Raw genomic sequence first — 24,830 nt, forward strand, 5'->3', positions numbered from 1 at the left:
AATATTTCTGACTGAGCATCATAAGGTGATGCTTTAAGAAGATTTTGGACCTTTTTACTATTATATAAGTAAAAAAAGTTTGTATGGAATAGTGACAGGAAGTTTTATTGTGCTATTTTTTATGCTATCACCAAAAAAATTAAATCTTTCTAAATTGTAACTACAATTTTAGGGGTATTAAACTTATGAGGTTCCGAACCTACCAGGAGCACCTGGGGCTCCAGGAGGCCCTGGAGGTCCCGGTGGGCCCCTAAGTCCAGCCGATGATGACAGAGCTGTTTGAAAAGAGTCACGGGGGTTGGTTATACATATGAATGTAACATTTTAATATTGATACAGGCTTTGAGTGACACTAGAACCGAAGAAACAGGTGCGGTACTTACTACCGGTTCGTGTTGAACTGATAGTTTCTGATCTTGAGACGCTGACGCCAGCTTCTCCTCTCTCACCTCTGTCACCTTTCTCTCCACGGTCTCCTTTTGGACCTTGAAGATTACATCACATTAGTGTTATAGCAGTGATGATAGTATATTGTACAGTGATTATCTTCTTCTTCCGGTTATCTGTCATGACTTAAAACCACTTAATAAGCAAAATATTTCAAAGACTTATTATACCAGGATTTCCATTTTGACCCATGGGACCAGACAAACCAGGAACTCCAGCGGGACCTGGCGGTCCAGTTGGTCCTGGTGGTCCCGGGATCGCCACCGTACTGGAGCCAGCTAGAGACAAATGAATGAATTTAGTCATTTTGTAAATTAATTCCTCCTTCTGTTTGCAATGTAATAAGTACAGTAGTCCTACCTGCAGAAATGACTTGACCAGCTGTACCCCTTTCACCTGAATGACAGATTTGAGATTTTCTTTATTAGAAGCATATTTTACATTCAAACAATTAAATATGTAAAATGGGCAGCATAACTTCAATTTATAGAGCCATTCTATATTTAAGTATATTGAAGTTTTATAATGATGCCTGACTAACACATTCACACACTTTGTATAACAGCGTCTGTATTTTTTCATAGTAAGAAAGTAAACCACTCACTCACTTACACTCAATGATACAATATAAGGAATAATCGCTTTTGTCTTTTACCTTTTGCACCAGGCTGTCCTGGTATTCCAGGAACACCTGCAGAAATGGGTTCATATATTCAATAAAAAAAAAAACGGTTTCGCAAATCCATCATCTTTATCACTCGGAGAGATGTTTGTAGTCCAAACAACTCAAGGATGCCGAAGTGGAGAGGTCAAAATGTTCCGTTGTTTGATGCATCAAGCCACACAACTCATTGCACCGTCCCCCAGCATCAGAACATCAAAGAAGTGCCTGGTCAAATTTCATTTTTCAAGCAGTGTTCCCACATCTGTGGGCAAAGTCCTGCTTGTTCAAGGACGAGTGTTTCAGAAATCTTTCGTCAGTTTCGAGAAGGATTCACTGAAAGACTTTGTTTCATCGATGGTTCAGTTCTATGGAAACGACGGACACAGTTAAGCGGTAAGCTTGAGATGACACAAAAATAATAAACTGTATTTCACTTTCATATTATTGGGTGTTTATGATGGACTCGTTTCCATAGCATTAGCGTCAGTCTTTCTGCTGATTTTAGAGCTGTGCGCTCTATGTTTTCACTTCTTGTGGGTGTATTTTGAGTAGTTGTAATGTGTTAAATGCATGTGTTAGCTTCTCGCTAACGCTAGCAATAGCTTACTGGTTAACTTGACTGCAAAGCCTGTTTACAAGACGTGTTCACAAACATTGTGAGGGGATTTATTTTGTTGCGTGTTATGTATGTATGGACAAGTCTTCTACCGTTGCCATCTTTTAATCAATCAAAAAGTTTGCAGTGCAAGTAAGGGCTACCTAAAAAAACTACAAATATGACGACCGTAACGGGAGGCGCACATCTTGGATCCTGGAGGAAGTGGGGTGTGAAGTCTCTCATTTGCATTTAAAGAGACCGTACCTCAGAACAAGTATAAAAAGGGGACGTGTGATGCTAAACGAGGAATTCAGACAAAAGCATCGCTGTTCCACATTATATAGACCACAACTGAATGAGTAAAACGGAATAAATTTATCAACGTGATACATAAGCTTTCAGATAATTAGTTTTTTGCTCACCTGCAGTTCCCTTGGAGCCCTTTTGTCCCTCTTTTCCAGGTTCACCTTAATGATCAGTCAAAACAAGTTCTTTAGTTTAGCCTTACATGTTGCTGACATTGACATTATTCTCATATATTGAATCACAGTCAAACGATTTTAGTTGGCATGGATGACATCCCTAAGCCATCCAAGCTGAGCTAAATGGACATTAGTAGGTCTTTTAAAAAGACAATTGACAGTGTCCATGTTCTTGGAGGAAATTCACATTCTCAGAAACATACCTGCAGGGCCACTCGGTCCCCTCTGTCCCAAGCCTCCTTTGGTTCCTGGTAAGCCTGGTGTTCCTAATGTGTAAATTCACAGAAAACAAAGTCCTCTTTAGCTTGACAGTAAACTTTACTCATCAAATACTATTGTTAGTAAGTACAGGTTCAGTAGGTTCATTTGCAAGTACTATGTAAAATGAAGGCTAAAGAATTCCTTAAAGTGAACCTTTTTGTCCTGGATATCCACTATCACCCTGGGAACCCTTGAGACCAGGAGCACCTGCAGACATTCAATAATCTGATGAATATTCGGTCTGAATCGCAGATTTTATACAACTGAACGATCAATAAATCAAATGATTGATTGCCTTCCTGTGACACCACGCTTATCATTGTTCATCCTGCACATATAGCATATGTATTCCAAATCACTGATGAATTAATGATGATGTGCACTACACCTCAGAAATAAAAGTGTTGACTTTTCCATTTGAGTTTTTTTTTTATGATTATTTATTTTTCTTCACTGTGGGTCAATCATTAAACATTGACATTTACACTACCCCCTACCTCTCTGTCCCACTTGTCCAGGAGCACCAACGGGTCCCGGATTGCCTGGCCAAGTTGGGTTTCAGTATTAAAAAACAAACACTTTATAACATCAAACTTTATAAAGATTCGGCCTTGCTTACCTTTCTCTCCTTTTGAGCCAAAACCTGGAGGCCCTGCTTCTCCACGAGAGCCCGGCAGCCCGTCCAAGCCCTTCTGACCTGGAAATCCCTGAGCACCTGGATCACCTATTCATACAGAATACTTTCGATACTTGGTGGGTAAACCAAACAGCATGTGCTAATTGTGTTCCAATCGAGGATGAATCGTGTGTTTGTTTTTTGTTTTTTTAAATAAGGAGAACATTTAGGATTAGGCGGCTCGGTGGCGCACTGGGTAGCACGTCCGCCTCACAGTTAGGGAGGTGCGGGTTCGATTCCACCTCCGGCCCTCCCTGTGTGGAGTTTGCATGTTCTCCCCGGGCCCGTGTGGGTTTTCTCCGGGCACTCCGGTTTCCTCCCACATTCCAAAAACATGCTTGGTAGGCCGATTGAAGACTCCAAATTGTCCTTAGGTGTGAGTGTGAGTGTGATTGGTTGTCTGTCTCTGTGTGCCCTGCGATTGGCTGGCAACCAGTTCAGGGTGTCCCCCGCCTACTGCCCGATGACGGCTGGGATTGGCTCCAGCACGCCCGCAACCCCCGTGGGGACTAAGCGGTTCGGAAAATGGATGGATGGATTTAGGATTAGGGTTACTTCATTACTACACAGCACACATGAAAATTACCTGTATTTCCCTTTGGACCCCTGGGCCCTTCTGTTCCTGGGTTGCCCGCTCGTCCAGGAGGACCTGAAGAATAACAAAATGTATTTAATGCGTGCTCACCGTTCATTTTATTAACTTTGGCATGTTAATATTCTAACATGACCATGACATAACTAATTTATTCTGTGCTTTCAATTCAGGAAGGACTGTGCCTCCAATTCTTACCTGGTAGGCCAGGAAACCCAGGATCACCTACAAGAAATAAAACATTTATATCTATGTTTTTCCTGTAACATCATGACTGCACAAATATTTTGATTAATTGAATGTTCACCTTGAAGCCCAAGAACACCCGGATCACCTATGAGGAGACAATGTGAGTCATGATGCGAGTAAAAATAATTATATAAAAAATTGTCAATATATATTTTTTTAGTTTTGCAAACACACCTTTCATTCCAGGGTCTCCTTTAGCTCCTTTCAGCGAGTCTAAAAAAAAAAAAAAATTAATTCATCTCATACCACAGTCATTGATGACCATCATCTGAACATATCTACTGCATATATATCAAGTATTTCTAACCTCTTAAACCATCAGAGCGTAATTCGGCTCTGACCAACTGCTGGACAGTTCTTTGCAAATCCTCTCCCGATCCACGTGCTGCAGTCCCTAAACCAATTCCGTTATCAGAGTGAGTCAGCGTGGAACCAGAATAACTCCTGTCGGAGTATTTAGAATCCAGCGGATCAGCAATGTTGATGGCAGAGGAGCCGGAGAGACGACTCGTCCTCGCTGACGTAGTGCCGGTGATGGCTTCTACAGCTTCAACTCGCTTCTTGAGACGTTTCACTTCTTCACCTGAGAGGCCAGAGACATTAATGAGACACACCGGCACTTTCTATGAAATCGATGTGGGTGTATAATTAGATGCAAGTCTTTTGTTACTCAAAGCGATGAGCCCGAAGAGGAGACCAAGAAGAAGGAGCAGGCCGAGCAGGATACCCAGCAGCCACTTCCACCAACTGCAGCGACAGCAGCGGCTCAAGCCAAAACATGAGCCGTCATTGCATATGTCTGATGAGTAAAAATCTGGTTAAAAAATTTAAGCACCGCCTTTTAAATGTTACTTTGAAACTTTGTTCTAAAACCGGAGGTCATACATTCTATCATTTGAATTTTTAAACAAAATGTTATAATTATGGTAAAAAATAAGCATAGAATCCAAAACCCTCATTTGAAACCCCGACTGCTTTAAGTCAGTCCAAAACATGAGCCGTCATTGCATACGTCTGATGAGTAAAAATCAGGTTAAGAGTTTTAAGTACCGCCTTTTAAATCTTACTTTAAAACTTTGTTCTAAAACCAGAGGTCATACATTCTATCATTTGAATTTTTTAAACCAAATGTTATAATCATGGTCAAAAATAAGCACAGAATCCAAAACCCTCATTTGAAACCCCGACTGCTTTAAGTCAGTCCAAAGTTGAATTCAGATGAATTTTTCAAATAAATGTATAGAAAATTGTGACTTTTTGAGATGAAACCTCGGAAACTTTAAATGCTTTTTGTAAACTGCGTGATTAAATAAAGCTGTCTCTGGAGCTCAGTGTGTTGCAACCCCAACTTCGGACATTTGGGTTTAGGATCAAGTCCTGTGCTGGGACATTCTCATACATGATGTTTTTGATTATATTTTATAACTGTTGTTAATGATGGCCAATAGTTCTGCCCGTCTCGATTATTTTTTGTTACGACCTCTCCCCCCCCCCCTCCAATTTTGCCGTGACTATAAAAATGTTCATTTATTTCGAAAATTGTTATCAGTACACTTCTGCATAGCATATCGTCCCTCTTAACATTAAAGAAAACAACATAAACGACGAAGTATTTCAGCTGAAGTACAATTTATGAACATTGAGCTTTACTGCCACCTAGTGGATGAGCTATTACACTAAATGAGCCAGCTGTCTACTGCTTCGCAGCCAGTATGTCCAATTTGGTTTTAACTGAAAAGCACTAAAAACCAAAATGAGAACAATCATAAGTACGTTGAGTCAGTGTAAACATAAATAAACAAATAAACAAACAAATAAATAAATAAGTAATTGGAATCAATTTTCTCCAAACATTTGAGCTAAACTAACTCAGCAGGATTTACAAACATCAGCAGGCTTTACTGCAGGGGTCACCACATGGTGCCTGCGAGGATCAAATGAGTAGGTCTGGGGCTGTTTTAAAAATACCTCAACAGTAATAGAATATTGTGATTTTCTAGGACTGTCGTCAAACTGATCATTTAAAAATGCAAACACTGGCATTGATTTATGAAAAAAATGTAGCATATAAAACCTATTTGTTTATACGACATCATTGACGCCACAACTGTTGGAAAATGAATATCATTAATTAAGACATAGTAACATTATTGGAGGAATTTTTTAGCAGATTGGTTATTTTAGATGAGTATCAAATTGGTAGCCCTTCACATTAATCAGTGCTCAAGAAGTAGCTGTCATTTTCAAAAAGTTCAGTGACCTATGTTTTACAGTGTAACTGTGGAACAACTTACCTGCGCAGCCAGTTTTATCTTTTGAGCCGTATTTCAGAAGTGCAGCTGTGGGAAATTAAACAAAGAGTGACTGTAAATAAAAATAAATAAACAAATGGCCTCATGTCTCATAATGCAAATATTTTATGTACAGTGGTATACCTTTGGCATCCCTTTCATCATTCATTGTGCCCATTGAAAACTTGTATTTCTCCCTCATCAATGAATCATCAGAGTAGGTAGCTGGAAAAGAACGCATAGCAAAAGGAGGCTTAAACACACAATCTTTGCAACGAGAGATGAGCGCATCTAATTCAGATTAATAGAAATAATAATAATAATACATTTTAATAAGAAGAAAAATAATTGTCACAAACTTAAATGATAGATATCAGAGTTATTTATAGTCGAATCACATATTCTTTATTACCTACGTTACCTACGTTGAGTTAGTGTAAACATAAATTAATAATTGCAATCAATTTTGAACATTTGAGTTGAACTAACAGCAGGATTTACAGTAGGGTCAACAACATGGTGCCCGCGAGGATCAAATAAGTACCTTGTGATGCTGCTCATAAGAGCACATAATGGAACATTGTGATTTTCTAGGACAGTCATCAAACAGATCATGATAAAAATTTAAACACTGGCACTGATTTATCTTACGAGCCAAATTTCAGAAGTGCAGCTGTGGGAAATCAAACAATGAGTGACTATTAAAAAAAAAAAAAGATCTCATGTCCCATAATGCAAGGTTTTATGTACTGTGGTATACCTTTAGCATTCCTTTCATCATTCATTGTACTCATTGAAAACTTCTGTTTCTCCCTCATCAATGAATCATCAGAGTAGGCAGCTAGAAGAGAACGCAGAGAAATCATCATCCATGATAACAGAATTGCATTGAAAATTTTCAATATAAATATTTGCTTGTTTCATCTAGCTAAAATAAGCTTGCTGTAAGTGTCATTTGGTACCAGTAGACATTGAAGAAGTTGCAGGAGCAGTAGACACGAATTGTTTGCCAGTGTCTTTGGTCGAGACAAGTCGCTCTGTCTCCTTCTTGATAGGTGTTTTGTCCTTTTCTACCATCGCAAATGTAAAATCTTTGTCCAAAGGCTCATCAATAGAAGGACTGCGGGGACGCACTGCATGATACACGCATGAAAATATACAGTAGGTGTAATAGTTTATGAAGAACAAAATATTGCATTACTGAAAAACTAGACTAATGATCTCCTCATAGCTATGGATTCAAATACGTTGTCTGTATTGTTATTACTCGATCTTAGTGCTGCCTTTGACACTGTAGACTTTGATATTTTATTAGGGCGTCTTAAAAGTTGTGTTGGTATCTCAGGGTCAGCACTCAGCTGGTTCAATTCCTATCTATCAGGCAGGACGCACCGAGTGGTCCATGGTAATACGTCCTCTGAGCTTTATAATGTTACGTGTGGTGTTCCACAGGGATCGGTACTCGGACCGATTTTATTTAATATTTATATGATTCCCCTTGGGGACATAATACGTAAATATAATATTAGCTTTCAATGCTACGCGGATGACACCCAATTATATATGCCGTTATCGATGACAGATCCACGGGACTGTTGTAATCTCGAGGCGTGCCTTGCGGAGATCAAGCAATGGATGTCTCTCAACTTCCTTCGTCTTAACCCAGATAAAACTGAGATGTTGATAATTGGTCCTACTCGTTATCAACACTTATTTAAGGAAACCACTATAACTATAGATAACCGGACTATCACTCAGAGTGATACGGTAACTAATCTCGGGGTAATATTTGACCAAACGCTCTCCTTTCAAAAACACATTAAGAATATAACCAGGATTGCGTTTTTTCACCTTCGTAATATTGCTAAGATTCGTCCTATCCTCTCGACCGGGGATGCGGAAACCATTATACATGCGTTCGTTACGTCGCGCCTGGACTACTGTAATGTATTATTCTCTGGTCTTCCTAAGTCCAGTATCAAAAGTCTACAGTTAGTGCAAAATGCCGCTGCGAGGATGCTCTCACGGTCAAGAAAATTTGATCACATTACCCCAATATTAGCCAAATTACATTGGCTCCCGGTCCATTTAAGATGTGACTTCAAGGTTCTTCTACTAACCTATAAATCACTGCATGGCTTAGCGCCTTCATATCTCGTCGACCTAGTCGTTCCTTATATTCCGTCTCGTAACCTTCGTTCGCAAAACGCTAGTCTTTTAGTTATACCGAGGGCCAAGAAAATGTCTGCAGGGTCTAGAGCATTCTCTATTCGGGCTCCAGAGCTTTGGAATGCCCTACCAATGGATATTAGAACTACTACCTCAGTAGAAACATTTAAGACACGTTTAAAGACACATTTCTATGAGATGGCCTTTAACTAACTTGTGATGGCCGATTTGGCCGGAGTTTGTTTTGTTCTCTCTGCCCACCCCCTCCCCGGCTGGGGAGGGGGTTAGGTGGCTCAAAAGCTGATCGCGGCTAGCTGGATTCTCGGGGATCAATTCAAGATGAAGGAACTGCAGCTCAACCCCCTTGAAGACACGGCCAGGACAATCGAGGGCACCTCCGACATCCATTTTTTCATTGATTTTCATATTATGTATTACTTGTGCACTCTCTGCATCCATTACAACCTGGTTATCCTGAAAGGGGGATCCTTCCATCTATGGTCCCTTCTCAAGGTTTCTCATTTTCCCCTGGCAGGGGTTTTTTGAGTTTTTCCTTGCCCTTTTGGGAGCTTATGATCAGGGGATGCTTTGAGAATAATTGTCAATTTTTTGGCTATGTGAAGCCCTTTGAGACTGTTTGTGATTTAGGGCTATACAAATAAACTTGACTTGACTTGACTTGACTAGCTAACATGAACTCGCACAGGTAAAAAGTCAGCTTTGGCACGATCCACTACATCAGTAACCACTGGTACTGTCCAAGTGTTTGTGGCTACAAATTGTGCAACTGTGTATGGAACTGGACCTCTGAGATTCTGAACCACAAGAGGTTCATATACACTTTTATGAGTCAGTGTACTTGCTCAAACTATGCCCTTTGAGTTTCTGACTGTCTTGGTATGTTTCCACATATGGTGTATGCCCATTCTTGATGAGCATGTTCTTTTGTTGTTGTTGTTGTTGTTGTTTTAGGTTCAGAAATTTACACACACATAGATAAAATTTTCTGTTGCAAGAGAATAATGCAATACAGTCTACTTTAATACATGGTTCTTACCACTTGACATACATGTTTTTTTTGCCCAAAACAGACCAGTGGGACCTCTTTAGAGTGTGGGAAAAATGCATTGTATTTTGTTGAAATTAAATACTTTTGAACGGAAACAAAAGTGCTAATTTTCCTGTAAAGTCAAGATTCTATAAGTAACTGCGATAATACATTTCTTACCTTTGGTTGTACTGATTGCAGGGCTAGAGACATTTTTCTGCACACCATAAACTGAAAAAAAGGAAAAGAAAACATCTAAATGTGGATGGGTAGTTAGTAGTAAAGCTATAACTTAAACAATAAAATTCCTCAGATCCTTAATAGGGTTTTGTCATATAGTATTTAAATACTGAAAATATCTCTAAATTACGTTACCTGTGTCAGTGTTTGTTCCAGCTGGAGAGAAGACAGCAGGGCTGGTATTGGTACTGATCAGGTTATTCTGAACACCATACACTGGCACTGATTGAAAGAAAAAACACTTATAGTTTGTGAACTAGGATGAATCATGGCAAAGTTATGACAAGAAAGGCTCACCGGTGCTGCTGACGGATAGGCCACTGTGCACAGGGGGAGAGCTTAGGACCATATTGTTGCGAACACCCCCTCCGACACCTCCTTTTCCACCTCGACTTCCGCCTATATGTAGCAATATCAAACAACAGATCAAATACTGTTAGAGTAAAATACCAAAACAGACATTTGTTTTGGGTGTGTATCATGTCTTAAGAGGGAAGTGAATCCCAACATTTTCTTTATAGTTATATATGTTGTATGTGCCTCACTAGTCTATAACACAGCATTCTGATCAATATTGAATTACTGGAATATAAATTAAGCAGCAAAACATAATTTTTTTTATCCATGTCAGGGGGTGGTCATTATGTGATGTCTTTGTCAGTCAACAACGAGTGGCAAAATAGGTGGATTTTTCCTGTTTAATTCATATTCTACAAACAAAAGATTAATCGGAACACTGTGTTTTGACTAGTTGGGATGCACAGAACATTCTGAAAAAAATTGGGGGGTTAACTTCCCCTTTAAAAACTACAGCAGTAGTATATACTGTCTATACTTAATGCATATATTGTTGTCTAGATAAACCGAAAAAGTTCCATACACTTCAAAATATTTTAGCCGAAAAATGATAGTGGGTACTAAATATACTCAATAGAAAGGCAGGTAAACAAGTTTCCAGAGCTCATTTACCTGATGACTGAGTAGAAGGCAGGGTTTTTACTTTCTGGACTTGGATTTGTACTCTCTACCAAATGTGTATACCCAAAATTGTATAAAGAAAGTATCAACTCTACAGTGATTCGCAATTATAACAGAGCTCAGTATTTAACAAACTATGACAATTTTGGTCATTGTAAAGCTAAACGTAATCGTAGCAAATACGTATAACCTAATAAAGTAGAATGGACATAATTTACGGCACATTTATCAAAGATATTACCTTGGATGACTGTCAACGTGTTAGAGTTTACTTCAAGAGTGGAACAACGATGCTAAGCAGTTCACCACGGTGATGCCCAGTATGATATCAGACTATACATTACTTGACTGACCTGAGTGGTAAACGGTAGATGTGGTGGTTAGGTTGTTGGGGTTTGGATTGAAGCTGTAGCTGCTGTTAACACTTCCAGGCCAAATACCACCAAAGTGATCTGGGCCTGTCAACAGACCTGGTGTGGACATGACAGTTCACAAACATGAGAACTTTTGACGTTTCTTGTTATCAAGGGCAATGATTTTGGAATTAAATGATATGACAAGCTCAAGGAATGGACAGTCTTATTTACTGTCCTGCTGGAATCAGAGAAAAAAAAACAATTCTGAAACGAATGCAGAATTACTTGACGATAGTAAACTCAACCTGATTTTGAGTTCTCCGTCCCCATCCGGGTCTCCACACTAGTGATCTTGGGGATAGTCAGCAAGCTGTTTGGGGAATGAATAGTGCTGATACTCTCAGACACAATCCTTGTGTCCCCACTGGTATTTTTGGGTATGACCAACGAGTGGTTAGGAGACTGAATGGTGCTCGTGCTCTCAGAAATGGTTCTAGTTTCCACACTGGCCTTCTTGGGAATGGGCAATGAGTTGTTTGAAGACTTAATGGTGCTGGTGGTCTCAGATATGGTTCTTGTTTCCACACTGGCCTTCTTTGGAATGGGCAAAGAGTTGTTTGCGGACTGAACGGTGCTGGTGCTCTCAGACTGACTTCCTTTCAGCAGACGTTTCACGTCATCCAGTTCAGTCCCTGCCAAGTGGATGTTAAAAGCAAACAAATACTGTAAGAGCAAAGTGACCATGAGGTACTTGTGGTCATCATCTTTACATGTGAAACAGTGGTACTCACAACTTGCTGAATCAGAAGCGCTCTGAAGCCTGGCTCGGATCGCACTCTCTGAAAGAGAAAATGCACGTAATTGTTTGAATATTTTCATCATTTTGCCCAAAGTTTTTTTAATTGATACAAGGTACAAAGAAATGTTAGGACTGTCAAGGCATAAAGGAACGAAAAGCCCCAAATTCAGGGCTAAAAATACATATTGACTTAAACACTGTAAAATACGGAAGAGCCCTGAAACATATGCAATCTGGAGAAGGCACCTAGTGATATATATGGCTGTTGGTTCTACTGGAGCGAGTTGTGTACAAATCATGCTACTTTTGGTGTTGACCACAGTTGAATAAAGAAGGGCCAACATGGTGGCTAACTTGAACGTGACCAGATGCACGCCATTATCCTACCCCCTCAAAGCACCGACAAGTTGAGTGTGGATAAAGTTTTCAAACATTTTCAGGATTCTGAAAAAAAAGCCCATTCATTGCCATCTACTAACTTATTCCTGCCAGCACACACAATTTATGCACGATTGCTGAAACTGCCTTAATATGGTTTTGTCCTCTGTCTCTTGCCTGTGTGATTTTATATTTTACTTTGTGACATTGTGTATTAAAAGTATACAGTATGAGAGTACTGTGGTTTTGGCCTACAGTCTACCTCAGTAGTTGATGCTCACATTTTTCAATATAAAATTGAATTTCCATATAAGATCTAATATATTTAATTTAATATTTTTTTCCATGGTACCACTTTGCTGCTTTCATAGCCTCACATGTACCTCGACTCTGAGATCTCCCTCGTGGGGTGGAACCTGACATTGCCTTTGAGGAGCCTAAGACAAAAGAGAAAGATTGGCAGTGTGAATACATTAGCACCGACATTAGTGTTTTAATTAAGTGATTCACTGTGACTCACTCACCAAACTCCTTCCTGGAATACTCTGGAGATGAGTCTGTACTTGTACTCCCTGAAACATGTCAGCACATCAAATGTGTTCATTTTCTCAAAAAAAGCTGAGCTGATGAATCTTGGAAGAAAAAACAAAATATGACTAACCATCAAAAACATCTGAATGACTTGCTGCCATTGTGGTCATGATCTTCCTCTCCTTCAAAATAGGAGACGAGGCAACTGCCGATGTTGAACCTCTCGTTGAATTCCCAAATCCATCGGCACTGTAGGTTTTGGACACCTTTGTAAAGGTGACAGTACCAGGACTCCCTTCTCTCTTATCTTCAACCGTCACAAACCCCGAAGACATGCCGGATGACCCGAACCCAGAGCGTAAACCCGCCCCTGAACTCATTATAGCGTTTGGAGCTATTGGACTCCCTTCGCCTGATGAGACTGCCAACAATGGTCCTTGAGCGTTGATGATTTTTGCCTAAGGTGCCTTCGCTGATCCAAACAGTACGGTTTTTGCTTTAGCAGATGGGGAACGGATTACCTAGAGGGAGAGAAGAACATCAAATGTTCCATCATCTTATTATTGAGTCTTATTGAGTCATTGACAAGACATAGCCTCGGGCTTAGGATGACTGATACTGTAGCTATTTGCCAATTTCAAGTTCAAACCAGCACTGACAACGATAATAGACATGTTTTATAATACTGTCATTATCTTTGTTTTACAATATTTGGCACTTTGGATTGGTGTGCCAAAACATGTTGGCTAAATGAAAAGATTTAAAGTCGCCACAAGTATCGGCTTAACAAAGAAGTATCCGTCATGGTTGCTGCCCAGGCGAAGACTTGCTTTGATTCCCAGCCAAAACTAAAAAGATTTCGATATGATTTTGCTGTTCTCTAACAAAGACCTGAACAGCAAAATTCACAGCAGGTGTTCATGCATGATAACACAACACATCTCTTGAGAAAAAAGACAAACTTCAACTTTAGTAATATCCATTTAGTTTTTTAAGCACGAAATAAAAGCTTCACAAATGATGTTACGTGAAAACTTGAATTATTTTTAGCATTTTTTGGATCCACGTCAGTTTTGATTACATTAACATTCTGTCACTATCTGACACTGTTAGTCATGAAAAGGTAGGCACGGGAAATACAGTCATTCCCTTTTTAAGCTGTGAAGAAAGGACACATTGCTGTTGGTGCTGCTTTTGTTACTCTGTTATCACACAAAATAAAAACTTTATTATAATCCATCCAGCCATTATCCGTACCGCTTTTTCCCACGGGGGTCGCGGGCGTGCCGGAGCCTATTCCAGCAGTCATCGGGCAGTAGGAGGGGGACACCTTGAACGGGCAATGCTCAATCAGCCTACCATGCTTGTTTTTGGGATGTAGAAGGAAACGGGGGCACCCGGAGAAAACCCACACAGGCATGAGGAGAACATGCGAACTCCACACAGGGAGGGCCGGAACCTCGAACCCGCACAGCGCCACCGTGCAGCCCTCCATTATAATAGATAATTATGAATGGGGTGGCATGGTGACGCACTGGTTAACCCCGCCTACTGCCCGATGACTGCTGGAATAGGCTCCAGCACGCCCGTGACCACCATGGAGACAAGCAGTACAGAAAATGGATGGATGGATAATTATGAATGTAAATATAATCATGGCGTAATATTTGTTTCCAAACATATAGTATATAATGTTACATTTAGGTTGTTATAATATGATGTCTCATGATGATACGCTCCAGGAAAAGAAAAACCTCTCCCACATGCATTGTTTTGATCTGGGAATTATTCAGTTGACTCCTGTTGTATTGTGCGGTAACACAAACACTCTGAACACGTTTTTGCCACTTCCAATCAATGACAGGGCACATACAAAGACATCACAGTCATGTTGACACTGTTAATGAGTAGGAAATGTACCCACATTGCCTGGTCAGATGAGTGAACTACTGTACATGACTGTTAGGGTTTTCCAGGTTATCTTTATCATAGGATTATGTTGGAATGCAACAGGTAATAAATACCTTACCTTGTCCTCCTTATCACAAGATCGTAAAACATCCCCTGAGATGTTTAGACTAGAGGACAAGGGCTTTCTATTCAGCCCACTCATACCCCCACTCTGTTTCTCTTAATAAATATCCTCTTGCTTGAAGGAGAGTCCAGAGCTCTATTCGAACATCGCTGCACACACAGCGACGAATGGACTCTCCACCTGCAGGTGTCCAAAAGGACTTACTTGTCTCCCGTGTGGTTCTTGCAAAATAAGTTGGAGTGAACAAATCTCTAACAATGACAAACTAATACTAGCAGTCTGAGGGGGAAATAGTTGATGTACTGTTTATATTAAAAATGTATCAAGGAGGTGGCACGGTGGTTGACTGGTTAGCACGTACACCCCACAGTTCAGAGGTGAAGGGTTTGATGCCCACTCTGGCCTTCCTGTGTGGAGTTTGCATGTTCTGCCCGTGCCTGCGTGGGTTTCCTCATGTTCCAAAACATGTACTAGGTATGGTCGACTCCAAATTTCCTGTAAGTGTGCAAGTGCTAATGTTTATTTGTCTATATGTGCTGGTAACCAGTTCGAGGTGTCCCCTGCCTACTGCCTATTGTCAGCTGTGATAAGCTCTGGTGTGCTTGCAACCCTTGTGAGGAAAAGCAGTTCAAAAATTGGACAGGTGGATAAATGTAAAAAAAAAAAACGTTACGTTTAATACCTGAGACAAAGATCTGACTCAGTCTTTTTTAATAAATTCCCCCATGTTGGTGTCACGATACTTCCTTTTGTATTTGTGACTCCAGGGCAAAGGTTTTTCAGAACCTAACATGCAGCTTATTAAAAGTGCTCACCACAAGCTGGCAAAGGGTGTGGCTTTTGGTTTGCTTCAGAAAAGTCTTTTACTTTAAACATGGTCCTACAGTATTTGGTGATGACTGTTGAAACATGTCTGAGGATGAATGTTTCTGTCTGTCTGTCTGTCTGTCTGTCTGTCTGTCTGCCTGTCTGTCTCAAAACATAGTCCATTACATGCAGTTGCTTCACCCTGTTTATGTTGTTTTAAAAAGTGATTGTTTTGTTTCTTTGTTTGATTTTAAAACCAATTCTACATCCATATGCTACAAGAACCTTTTTTTTTATTTTCATAGGATGTTGGTGTTATACGTTGTAACTTGTAAATTAAGTTATTACAGCAAAACTCAAAACTTGGTATATTGCACACTCGCTACATGAACAAACACACTGATATATGGTTATTGTTGTTGAAAAAAAATCCACTCTTCGACTGTACTTGTCGGCATTATTTTATTTAATGATACGCCTTGTTTCAAGCACCAGACCCTTATTTGCCAGAAATAATGAAACTGCGTATTTGAAAGACGATGCAAAAGCTGCAACACTACAGTTTGTTGTAAAACTTTTAGAAATGAAATGATACTGCTGTATTCTTTATATTGTTTGCTATTTAAAACATGATCTGATCAAAAAAAGATGAAAAACTTGGTCCACGACAAAGTCACACACATCAGAACATATGTAATTATTAGCGACTTTGCTTGCATTTTGAACTTCAGTTTTAATTCTTAAAATACATATTTTCGCCATTTTTACCTTGGGAGTGTGACAGGCAAATATCTGAACAGAGACTTTTCCAACACTTATGTAGGCTACAGTGTGATATGCCTCATATGGACACGTAAATTTAAATACAACTGAACAGCATCATTATTGCAAAATGCATTTTGGCGGCAGTTGTATCATTATTTTGATGTAAATCTCAGTTTTTTTTACTTCAGAAACATTCAGACGAAATTCTACATTAACATGTTTCAGACTTAACTTGAAGCAATTTTCATCTCGTGTAAGGAGAAAAAATATAAATAAAAAATATATAAAAACATATACTTACCTCTCAGATCATTTCTCCAATTCTGTTATTTCCTTCAAGCTCTTAAGTGGAAGCACTGAAAAAATGCCGTGCTCTTCCTTGCAAATGTCTGGTGATTTTATGTATAAGTTGCCTGACTCATACCTGACAAGTTCAAACAAAGTAGGCAAGGGGGGGCGTTTACTTCAACAGCAGAAAAATAGCCCTGAGCCTAAATACTGAGGTTAGAATGCCTGTTTCAAGATAGTGAAAGTGAGTGAATATTGTTTCAATTAATGTTGGTCTGTAATGACATTACTGAGATTTGAAAACAAATACAGATGAACATTCTTTATCGGTCATAACGATTCAACGTATGCTACCTTTAAAAGGTGGGAACAATACTCAAAGTGAAAAAGGTATGTGCAATTAAAAAAAAAGTTCTTTCCTGGTGTCAGTTATGAAGATCATTTGATTACACATTCCACACTCTACAGTGCACGCGTTTAAATTTCTGAGTACTTTTATAGTGTGTATATCATACTAACACATTGAAGAGCAGATTCAGAGATCAGTTTCGAAAAGGGAATTTTGCATCACGTCCAAATATTACACCTTTGTAATATTGGGGATTTTTCATTTGTTTATTTTGAACTCATAATGGTAGTGAGGCGTGACTTGTACACCCAGCAGACCGATGACTGCGCTTCTTATTTATCTTTGGCAAAATCGGGATCAGTGCTTTAAACAAAGCATAATAGACTCGTCACTCATCATTGCCAGAACATGTCGTCCGTAAACCATTGCATTTAATCAGATTCTCCAAGGTAAACAGCACATGAGTCAATATGGAAGCAAAGGCAATCATGCGTAAAATTACACGTACGATACTGAGGAACACGTGATCATTCACTGCTGTTCAGTAATATGCTGCTGTCACATAGTATGAATCCTTGCACTCCAGCCATAGATTTATGACTCCTCAGCGTTGTTTTTCAACAGGGAGCAGATTTGTTTTAAATTCTCGAGGGCAAAATGACTAGTTGTCTTTTAAAATGATTTAACTCTTTAGGCTCATCATTACATCTCTGGCATACTCCTTTGGTGACATGTTATTCTGAAGGGGAAAAATAGACCTAAAGGAGTTTTCTAAGAAAACAGTTCTAAAACCGGCACAAGAGACTTGGCCATTGGGAAACTGAATTTCTATGCCTTGAATTAGTTTTGTCATCATTCATATTTACCATGAGGCATTGCTCATTTCAGTTTTACAGCATTCACCTGAATGTGATCAGCAAATACATCCATTCACTCATCTCCAAAAAGTATTAAAACAGTGAGACCAGTTACTTTGTTCTTTGCTTATGATTTAAACCCTTTTGGATTTACAGCCAAAGTCAATTATGAGGCAAGAGATCAACACTGCACATTTTATTTCTTGGTATCTCCATCTGGATCTAATACATATCTGAGAACAGGGATGGGCAACTGGTGGCCTAAAGTTTTGTCCATTTTATTCAGTCCTAATACAAAGTGGCATGGCCTGAAGCTGGCATGAGGATAATCATCACTGGTCGATTCTCCCCAAGAATTCGCCTCACAATTTCCTTTTGGATGCAGATCAATGAGGTCAATATTTGTTTTGTCTTACCGTATAAGACAGTATGGTCGACTTCTGTTAATTGGTTAATAGTACCTTAGATTCGTGATTGTGAACCCTTTTTTTTTTTTTTTTACACTAAGTGCCACATTATAAAAACTACTTGGTGGAACCAAATCTCCTACAAGTGAGGATACCAAACTGTTAGAAATGCCACTACCCTGCAGTTTGGCCATGATGGATGCACACATTTCTTTGGATAAGTCCCTGGCAAGTCCTGAATCACTGCTCTCTGGAACACTGGAAGAACTAGACACTGGAAGAACACTGGAAGAACTCAGAGGAAGATTTGAGTTAAATTGGTCCTCCAAAGCATGTGAAACTGGATCACTAGAGGAACAAGCAACAGCTGAAGTTTGAGCAATTTGTTCAACATTGCTGTGAACAGTATTGAGGTGCTTTCTAAAGCCAGCATAAGTTTGGAACTGAAGTTTGCAGCTCGGCTGACAACAAAACAATTTAAACTTAGGTCCAGGATAATAACCATGTTCACCTCTTAAATGTGAAATCAACTCCTGACTGCTGGGATAAACTTTCTTACACATAAAACATGTTAGCATGTTGATCGCAATGCCACTTAAGACTGTTTTGGGAAGATGGAGAGGATATCAAGACTTTTCATTGATAAACTTCTGATGGTGCTGAAAGGTCTCTCTCATCTTCTGGAAAATTCAGGAAGTGTCTGTAGTATGTTTGAGCAAAGAGATGGCTTCCTGGCATGCATCCCAATCAGGCTGCTGTTCAACAATAATGGACCTTCGGAAATTTGAGCCCCCTGAAGAAAAGTGAACACAACTCACTTTCAAAAAATCAAAAACAAAGCCTAGCCTGTAGGTAATAGAATCGTACATTAAGTCCAAGTACCGTATTTGCCGGTGTACAGGTCGACTCGGTGTATAAGTCGACCCCCTAAAATTCGACGGAAATTTACGATTTTATGATATATCCTTTGTATAAGTCGAGCTCAATTGTTGCATTATATTAAACTTCAAAATTCAATATGCGAAATTTATTGACGAAATGTGCTCAAATTCCGGGAGGCCGTGCGCATGCGGCTGTTTATAAGCACCGCGGAGGAGATCGCGGCCGGCGAGCTCGCGCACGCCGCCCGGCACCAACGGGAGGCCGGAAATAGCTCCAAGCCGAGCGGATCGGCACTTTATAAGCACCGCGGAGGAGATCGCGGCGCCTCATTGGACTTCCAGCGGCCGGCGAGCTCGCGCACCCGCCCGGCACATCCGGGAGGCCGTGCGCACGAGCCAAGTGGCCGAAAATAGCCCCCGCCGAGCGGATCGGCTGTTTATAAGCACCGCGGAGGTGCTCGCGGCGCCTCATTCGACTTCCAGCGGCCGGCGAGCTCGCGCACCCGCCCGGCACATCCGGGAGGCCGTGCGCACGAGCCAAGTGGCCGAAAATAGCCCCCGCCGAGCGGATCGGCTGTTTATAAGCACCGCGGAGGTGCTCGCGGCGCCTCATTCGACTTCCAGCGGCCGGCGAGCTCGCGCACCCGCCCGGCACATCCGGGAGGCCGTACGCACGAGCCAAGTGGCCGAAAATAGCCCCTGCCGAGCGGATCGGCTGTTTATAAGCACCGCGGAGGTGCTCGCGGCGCCTCATTCGACTTCCAGCGGCCGGCGAGCTCGCGCACCCGCCCGGCACATCCGGGAGGCCGTGCGCACGAGCCAAGTGGCCGAAAATAGCCCCCGCCGAGCGGATCGGCTGTTTATAAGCACCGCGGAGGTGGCCGCGGCGCCTCATTCGACTTCCAGCGGGCCGCGCACTCGCGCACGCCGCCCGGTTCAAATTTTCTAAGTGCAACGCACAATGAGATGCAAGAGAAACGGCCTTGGTTACCATCACATTTGAAGCGATGAATACGAAGTTAAATTTTATGACTCGGTGTATAAGTCGAGGACGATTTTTTTCGGTCGGTTTTGGATCGAAAAAGGTCGACCAATACACCGGCAAATACGGTAAGTGTTAATGAGAACATTATCTAGTTTGCGGACAGTTATTTTCTTACCTCATCCTGGTGGAAAGCCAGTGGGGCTACTTGTAGATGCAGTTCCTCTTCGAATCTTTCTCTGGATCGTCTTCAGACGCCAAGAAATGTATCCGGTGCTGCTTGCAGCATCATAGACGTGTTCCTACAATGGAAATACATTCAAGATTAATCTGTTGTCAAACTCATAAGCTCCTGAGAAATCTCAGAATCTAAATGTTACTGTAATGTACACAGAACCCAACAACCCAAAACAATAATAATGACTATACATAGCCTTTCTTGGAGTATGGGTCTTTGAGGGACGGGAACACTGTCACTATCACAAGAGCGTACTCCTCTCGAACAGCTTTGGAGGGGAGTTGCCTGAGAAGAGAGATTAAATTTGCATTTTATATTGATGTAATGGCAAAGCAGTTACTTGTTAAAAAAAGAAAAGAACAGACAAAAAGAACACATACCCGTGTTTATCAATCATGTGTGCCACTATTATATTGACCAATTTTCTTCTGGTAGCATCTGTTAGAGTTTGTGTTGTGTGATATTCTTGGAGGACTGCTTCACCACCTGATTTGGTTCCAAGTACTGCTTCAAGCAACTTTGAAAAAAAAAAAGCAATAAATGTGATTAACAGCATTTCTAGAGCTTAAGAATGATAAATGTTGATTTTAAGAAACCTGTGAGAACTGAGCTTTTTCACAATCTTTTTAGCAGATGCCGCATCAATTGTACCCTCAACTCTTCGTTTCTTCCTAGGCACCTCATCCAGGAGTATAGTTGATGTACTTGCACTTGAACTGAAGCTTGAGTCAGACCACTCGGGTGGAGAGGACAAGGAGCAACCAGAAAATTCTAAAAAAGGGGGGGGGGGGGGGGGAGTTTACTTACGGTGTAGAAAAAGTCATGGCGGAAGATTTTTGATCTAACCAAGCAACAGCACACCACAGACCATCCATTTTCTGTACCGCTTTGTCTCCACGGGGGTAGCGGGCGTGTTGGAGCCTATCCCAGCGGTAATCGGGCATTAGGCGGGGGACACCCTGAACCGGTTGCCAGCCAATCGTAGGGCACACAGAGACGAACAACCAGCCGCACTCGCACTCACACCAATTTTGAGTGCTCAATCGGCCTACCAAGCATGTTTTTGGGATGTGAGAGGTAACCGGAGTGCCCGGAGAAAACCCACGCGGGCACAGGGAGAACATGCAAACTCCACACGGTGAGAGTCGAAGGTGGAATCGAACCGGCACCCTCCTAACTGTGAGGCAGACATGCTAGCCCAGGTATGGGCAAACTACGGCCCGCGGGCCACATCTGGCCCACGGGACCGTTTAATCCGGCCCGCCAACCCTGAGTGAATTGTATTATTAAACATTTTTTTGGGTCGTTTTGCCTGCAATGACTGCGTTTCCCCAGTAGATGGGGAACCGCTCGCCTGCGCATTTACTACCGGAAGCCGTGTCAGAAAGCTCGGTGCACACTCACAAGTGCGTACTCAGTAGTACGGACACGGCGCACTCGCGCTCTATTTGTATCAGTGCCGAATTTAGAGCGTGGGCTGTGACGACAGCATTCTTGTAATTCGCGCGCTGAGCTTTTAGATACAGTTTTACGCTAAAGCCACCCACAAACCTTCCCCTGGAATCCTTCCATTAAAATGAATCGCTCAAGGAAAAGCAAGGTGGACACCGAGTGCCGAGTGTTTAAAAAAGAATGGACAATTTGGCTTGACGTATGCGACGTGACGTTCAGCCACACGAACATCAACATCAACCCGTCACAGATCTCGGTAAACGGACCAACACCTCGGATATCTCCTAAGAATTGCCACAACAAATTTTACTCCAGACTATGACACACTAGCAAAAAAAGGGAAACCAACAATACTGTTCCCACTGAAAATGAAGGGGAGGCTCTCAAGTTTGTTGTAAAAAAATGCATTTTGAATATGATTTGTACAAATAGCAGGGATTGAAACTAGTGACCATTCTCATTTTCAAACAATGCAGGATGCTCAAGGACATTGATGCACCACCTGTTTGCGACTAATCTTAACCTGTAAAGTTCTTAAGGCTTACTTTGAGGAAGTGTTTCCCCACCTCTGTTACCAGGTGTTTGTGAGTTAAAATTCTGCTCTGATTTTCAGATACCCCTCACCATGTTGCCGTTTTGATTACTTTATTTGGATGTATGCTTTCACCGATTCTTCAAGATGATATATTTGGTCGTAATGTTTGCCGTTTGATGTGATCTTATAAGATAAACATCTTTCATTAATCTGACCTTCAGGCACTGAAGTCATGGATGTTATTCATAATAACAGTGTCGTATTTTATGAGAATCACTGATAGCAGTTTTTTGGTAAATTTTCTTTTTTTTAATGCTGTTAATAAATGCATTTGTTTTCAAAAAACCTTTTTTGAATATCCATGCTTTACTACCTACTAAAGGACAAAACGTTTTATGCAATGACCTTTACAGGTCGTTTATATTACTTCACACAAACACTACATCCATCTACTCCTGGTTCGGCCCTCCGGTCCAAATTTAGAACCCACTTCGGCCCGCAAGTCAAAAAGTTTGCCCACCCCTGTGCTAGCCAGTACTCCACCGAGCGTACTGGTTAGCGATATAACAGCAGTAATAATAGCAATAATAAATCTCATTTTAGCCATGGAAATAGCAATTTGGAAATACGTATAATTGCATGTGCGAAGTGCATTTCAGTGCACATTATTGGGTAGGTAGAGAGTTCTCAATGAAAAATATTTTTATTTGTTTAGTTACTCTCCAAGCGTCATGCGACTGCAGTGCAGATGGCTGTGTTTACTTCCGGTTTACACTATCATGGCGGCACCTCACTCTAGGTCAAGCTAGCAGAGCACATTTTCTCTTTCAAAACTCAACTCTTTCGAGTGCAAAAATGATGTTGAAAGATGTTAAAAAGTGGAACCGAATTGTGTCTACAGTTTACGCCTTCGGTGTGTGGACTATGATCGGCTCCGTTGGATATTTGTATTACACGGGTCGATTAAAAAACAGCGCAGGTAAGTCAATGTGTTCAGGATTCGATGAGGCGAGTCGATCAAAATAGCTTTACGTTTTGTTTATGTATTTTCCCCCACGTGTAGCTTAAAATTACAATTTCTGTGAGTTAAAGTGGGAGCCCTCAAAGGTTGCTGGAGTAATTTTCAGTGAAGGCATTCTGTCTATTTCCCACTTAGTAAATTCCTCTCCTTTTGCCCCATCAGACTCGACTCAAAATGAAAAGGACAAAAAAGAACTGCCGAAGAATCTAAACGAAATTGAATTCCAGACTGCTCACAACAAAACTATCATCATCTACAAAAACGATTTTGTACCATACACGACAAGGATCTACAATTTCTTTCAGTCATTCACTGGTGGTCCTGGAACTGGAAACAATTGAATTTCAAATGAACACTGTGGACTTGTGTGCATGAAATACTTGATTCATGATACAGTGTGAATTACTGCAGAACATTTGTGTGACGATGAAACAAACTATGGTATGTCCTATACAACTACAAGAAAGCTAACATCTGCTTTTGGATTGTCATGTCATCTGCTAAATGTTATATCATATTTTTGTCCACAACGTTGTTCACTAAGAATTTGTGAAATTAATTTGATGTCAAATACAGTGCTGTACATTCATTGATTGTTGTCCTAAAAAAAGGACACTTTTCAACCAGTTATTGGTGTGAAATGATTATTTATACTGACAATAAAAGTAAATAAATCAAGTGGTCAATGTTTGTGTAATATTCCCTGCCATAATTTTCTCACACCAGATAGTCATAATCCCATTTCCTCATAATTCCTCATTTTTGTGCCATGCCTGCCATTGTTCCTGTGCCCTACAATGCGGTGAGTGATGTGTGAAACAAGTGTGTAAATACATTAACGGCCACCTGATCAAGCCGCACGTCAAGTTCATAATCAAACAATGCAGCTCAACTTTTGATGAGCAGAAGTCATGGCTATAAGAATAAGTCTTCATGTTTACACAAGCTGTTTTTTTACTGTGTTTTGTTACACTTACATTGTTTTTACTCTTAAACTGATCATGTGAAACTCAATTTGAGTATTTGATAGTAGAACAACTTGAACTACCTACATTTTAATTTACTAATTTTATTTGGTTGCATGTAATAAAATGATCTTGATCCAGATTTTTATGTAGACTATTTGGATCCTGCTTTTATGTATTTTGTACAAATGCTTGAAGAAATAAAATTTTGTGAATCTAACAAAACCCTATTTCCAGTGCAATTAAAACCCCATTATGCCAAAAGTATCAAATATCTCGTTACATATAGAGCTCCATATTTCATGAGTAAACCCCCCTCAACAATTTGGTCAAATACATGTCATTCAATGCACGGATAATCCTATGGGGCAGTGCTTCTCATTTATTTTCTGTGATGCCCCCCCTCGGGAGAAGAAAACATTTCGCGCCCACCCCCCATGTTATTAACATCAAAGGAAAAACAAAAAATTCATAAAACAGAAATATCAA

General features: G+C 40.6%; 3 protein-coding genes and 1 long non-coding RNA gene across 5 annotated transcripts in view; 2 read left to right on the top strand and 2 right to left on the bottom strand.

Annotated features, from left to right (window-relative positions):
* LOC148398666 (uncharacterized) overlaps positions 1–16,756 on the bottom strand; it is a 27,046-nt gene extending 10,290 nt beyond the window's left edge. The window contains exons 1-30 of the mRNA XM_088374698.1: positions 16,668–16,756; positions 12,890–13,280; positions 12,753–12,800; positions 12,612–12,665; positions 11,843–11,890; positions 11,357–11,743; positions 11,049–11,165; positions 10,015–10,116; positions 9,853–9,939; positions 9,658–9,708; positions 7,223–7,393; positions 7,021–7,101; positions 6,405–6,485; positions 6,264–6,308; positions 4,640–4,768; positions 4,277–4,552; positions 4,144–4,182; positions 4,028–4,054; positions 3,919–3,945; positions 3,715–3,777; positions 3,072–3,176; positions 2,950–2,994; positions 2,606–2,659; positions 2,395–2,457; positions 2,132–2,176; positions 1,103–1,138; positions 808–843; positions 618–725; positions 384–485; positions 204–275 (exon numbers count right to left, since the gene is read on the bottom strand). Coding sequence (XP_088230824.1) covers positions 204–275; positions 384–485; positions 618–725; positions 808–843; positions 1,103–1,138; positions 2,132–2,176; positions 2,395–2,457; positions 2,606–2,659; positions 2,950–2,994; positions 3,072–3,176; positions 3,715–3,777; positions 3,919–3,945; positions 4,028–4,054; positions 4,144–4,182; positions 4,277–4,552; positions 4,640–4,768; positions 6,264–6,308; positions 6,405–6,485; positions 7,021–7,101; positions 7,223–7,393; positions 9,658–9,708; positions 9,853–9,939; positions 10,015–10,116; positions 11,049–11,165; positions 11,357–11,743; positions 11,843–11,890; positions 12,612–12,665; positions 12,753–12,800; positions 12,890–13,139 — 2,749 coding nt within the window. The 5' untranslated portion in view covers positions 13,140–13,280; positions 16,668–16,756. The remainder of the gene's footprint in view (positions 1–203; positions 276–383; positions 486–617; positions 726–807; positions 844–1,102; positions 1,139–2,131; positions 2,177–2,394; positions 2,458–2,605; positions 2,660–2,949; positions 2,995–3,071; positions 3,177–3,714; positions 3,778–3,918; positions 3,946–4,027; positions 4,055–4,143; positions 4,183–4,276; positions 4,553–4,639; positions 4,769–6,263; positions 6,309–6,404; positions 6,486–7,020; positions 7,102–7,222; positions 7,394–9,657; positions 9,709–9,852; positions 9,940–10,014; positions 10,117–11,048; positions 11,166–11,356; positions 11,744–11,842; positions 11,891–12,611; positions 12,666–12,752; positions 12,801–12,889; positions 13,281–16,667) is intronic.
* On the top strand, positions 1,262–4,080 carry LOC148398667 (uncharacterized). The gene is made up of 3 exons (XR_015858209.1): positions 1,262–1,504; positions 2,971–3,205; positions 3,894–4,080. It is a non-coding gene; the product is annotated as an uncharacterized LOC148398667 (long non-coding RNA).
* A 1,299-nt stretch (positions 16,757–18,055) lies between the features above and the next one.
* On the bottom strand, positions 18,056–21,982 carry LOC148398668 (uncharacterized). Of its 2 annotated transcripts, none has more exons than XM_088374731.1 (6): positions 21,237–21,982; positions 21,020–21,139; positions 20,749–20,885; positions 20,560–20,653; positions 20,309–20,432; positions 18,056–19,060 (listed from the first exon to the last, which is right to left on the bottom strand). In XM_088374731.1, the coding sequence occupies exons 1-5, from the start codon at positions 21,237–21,239 to the stop codon at positions 20,310–20,312; spliced, it is 477 nt and encodes a 158-aa protein (XP_088230857.1). In that variant the 5' UTR covers positions 21,240–21,982; the 3' UTR covers positions 18,056–19,060; position 20,309. The 2 variants fall into 2 exon arrangements, with proteins under 2 accessions (XP_088230857.1, XP_088230859.1); XM_088374733.1 differs by having other exon boundaries at positions 20,965–21,139.
* A 1,118-nt stretch (positions 21,983–23,100) lies between these two features.
* smim26 (small integral membrane protein 26) lies at positions 23,101–24,054 on the top strand. Its single transcript, XM_088374730.1, has 2 exons — positions 23,101–23,334; positions 23,539–24,054. Exons 1-2 carry the CDS (start codon positions 23,211–23,213, stop codon positions 23,715–23,717), a joined length of 303 nt encoding a protein of 100 aa, XP_088230856.1. The 5' UTR covers positions 23,101–23,210; the 3' UTR covers positions 23,718–24,054.
* Positions 24,055–24,830: the final 776 nt, after the last annotated feature.

The sequence above is a fragment of the Syngnathus floridae genome, chromosome 4 (genome assembly GCF_059516105.1).
Source record: "Syngnathus floridae isolate MCC-2025c chromosome 4, RoL_Sflo_1.0, whole genome shotgun sequence".
Classification (NCBI taxonomy): Eukaryota; Metazoa; Chordata; class Actinopteri; order Syngnathiformes; family Syngnathidae; genus Syngnathus; species Syngnathus floridae.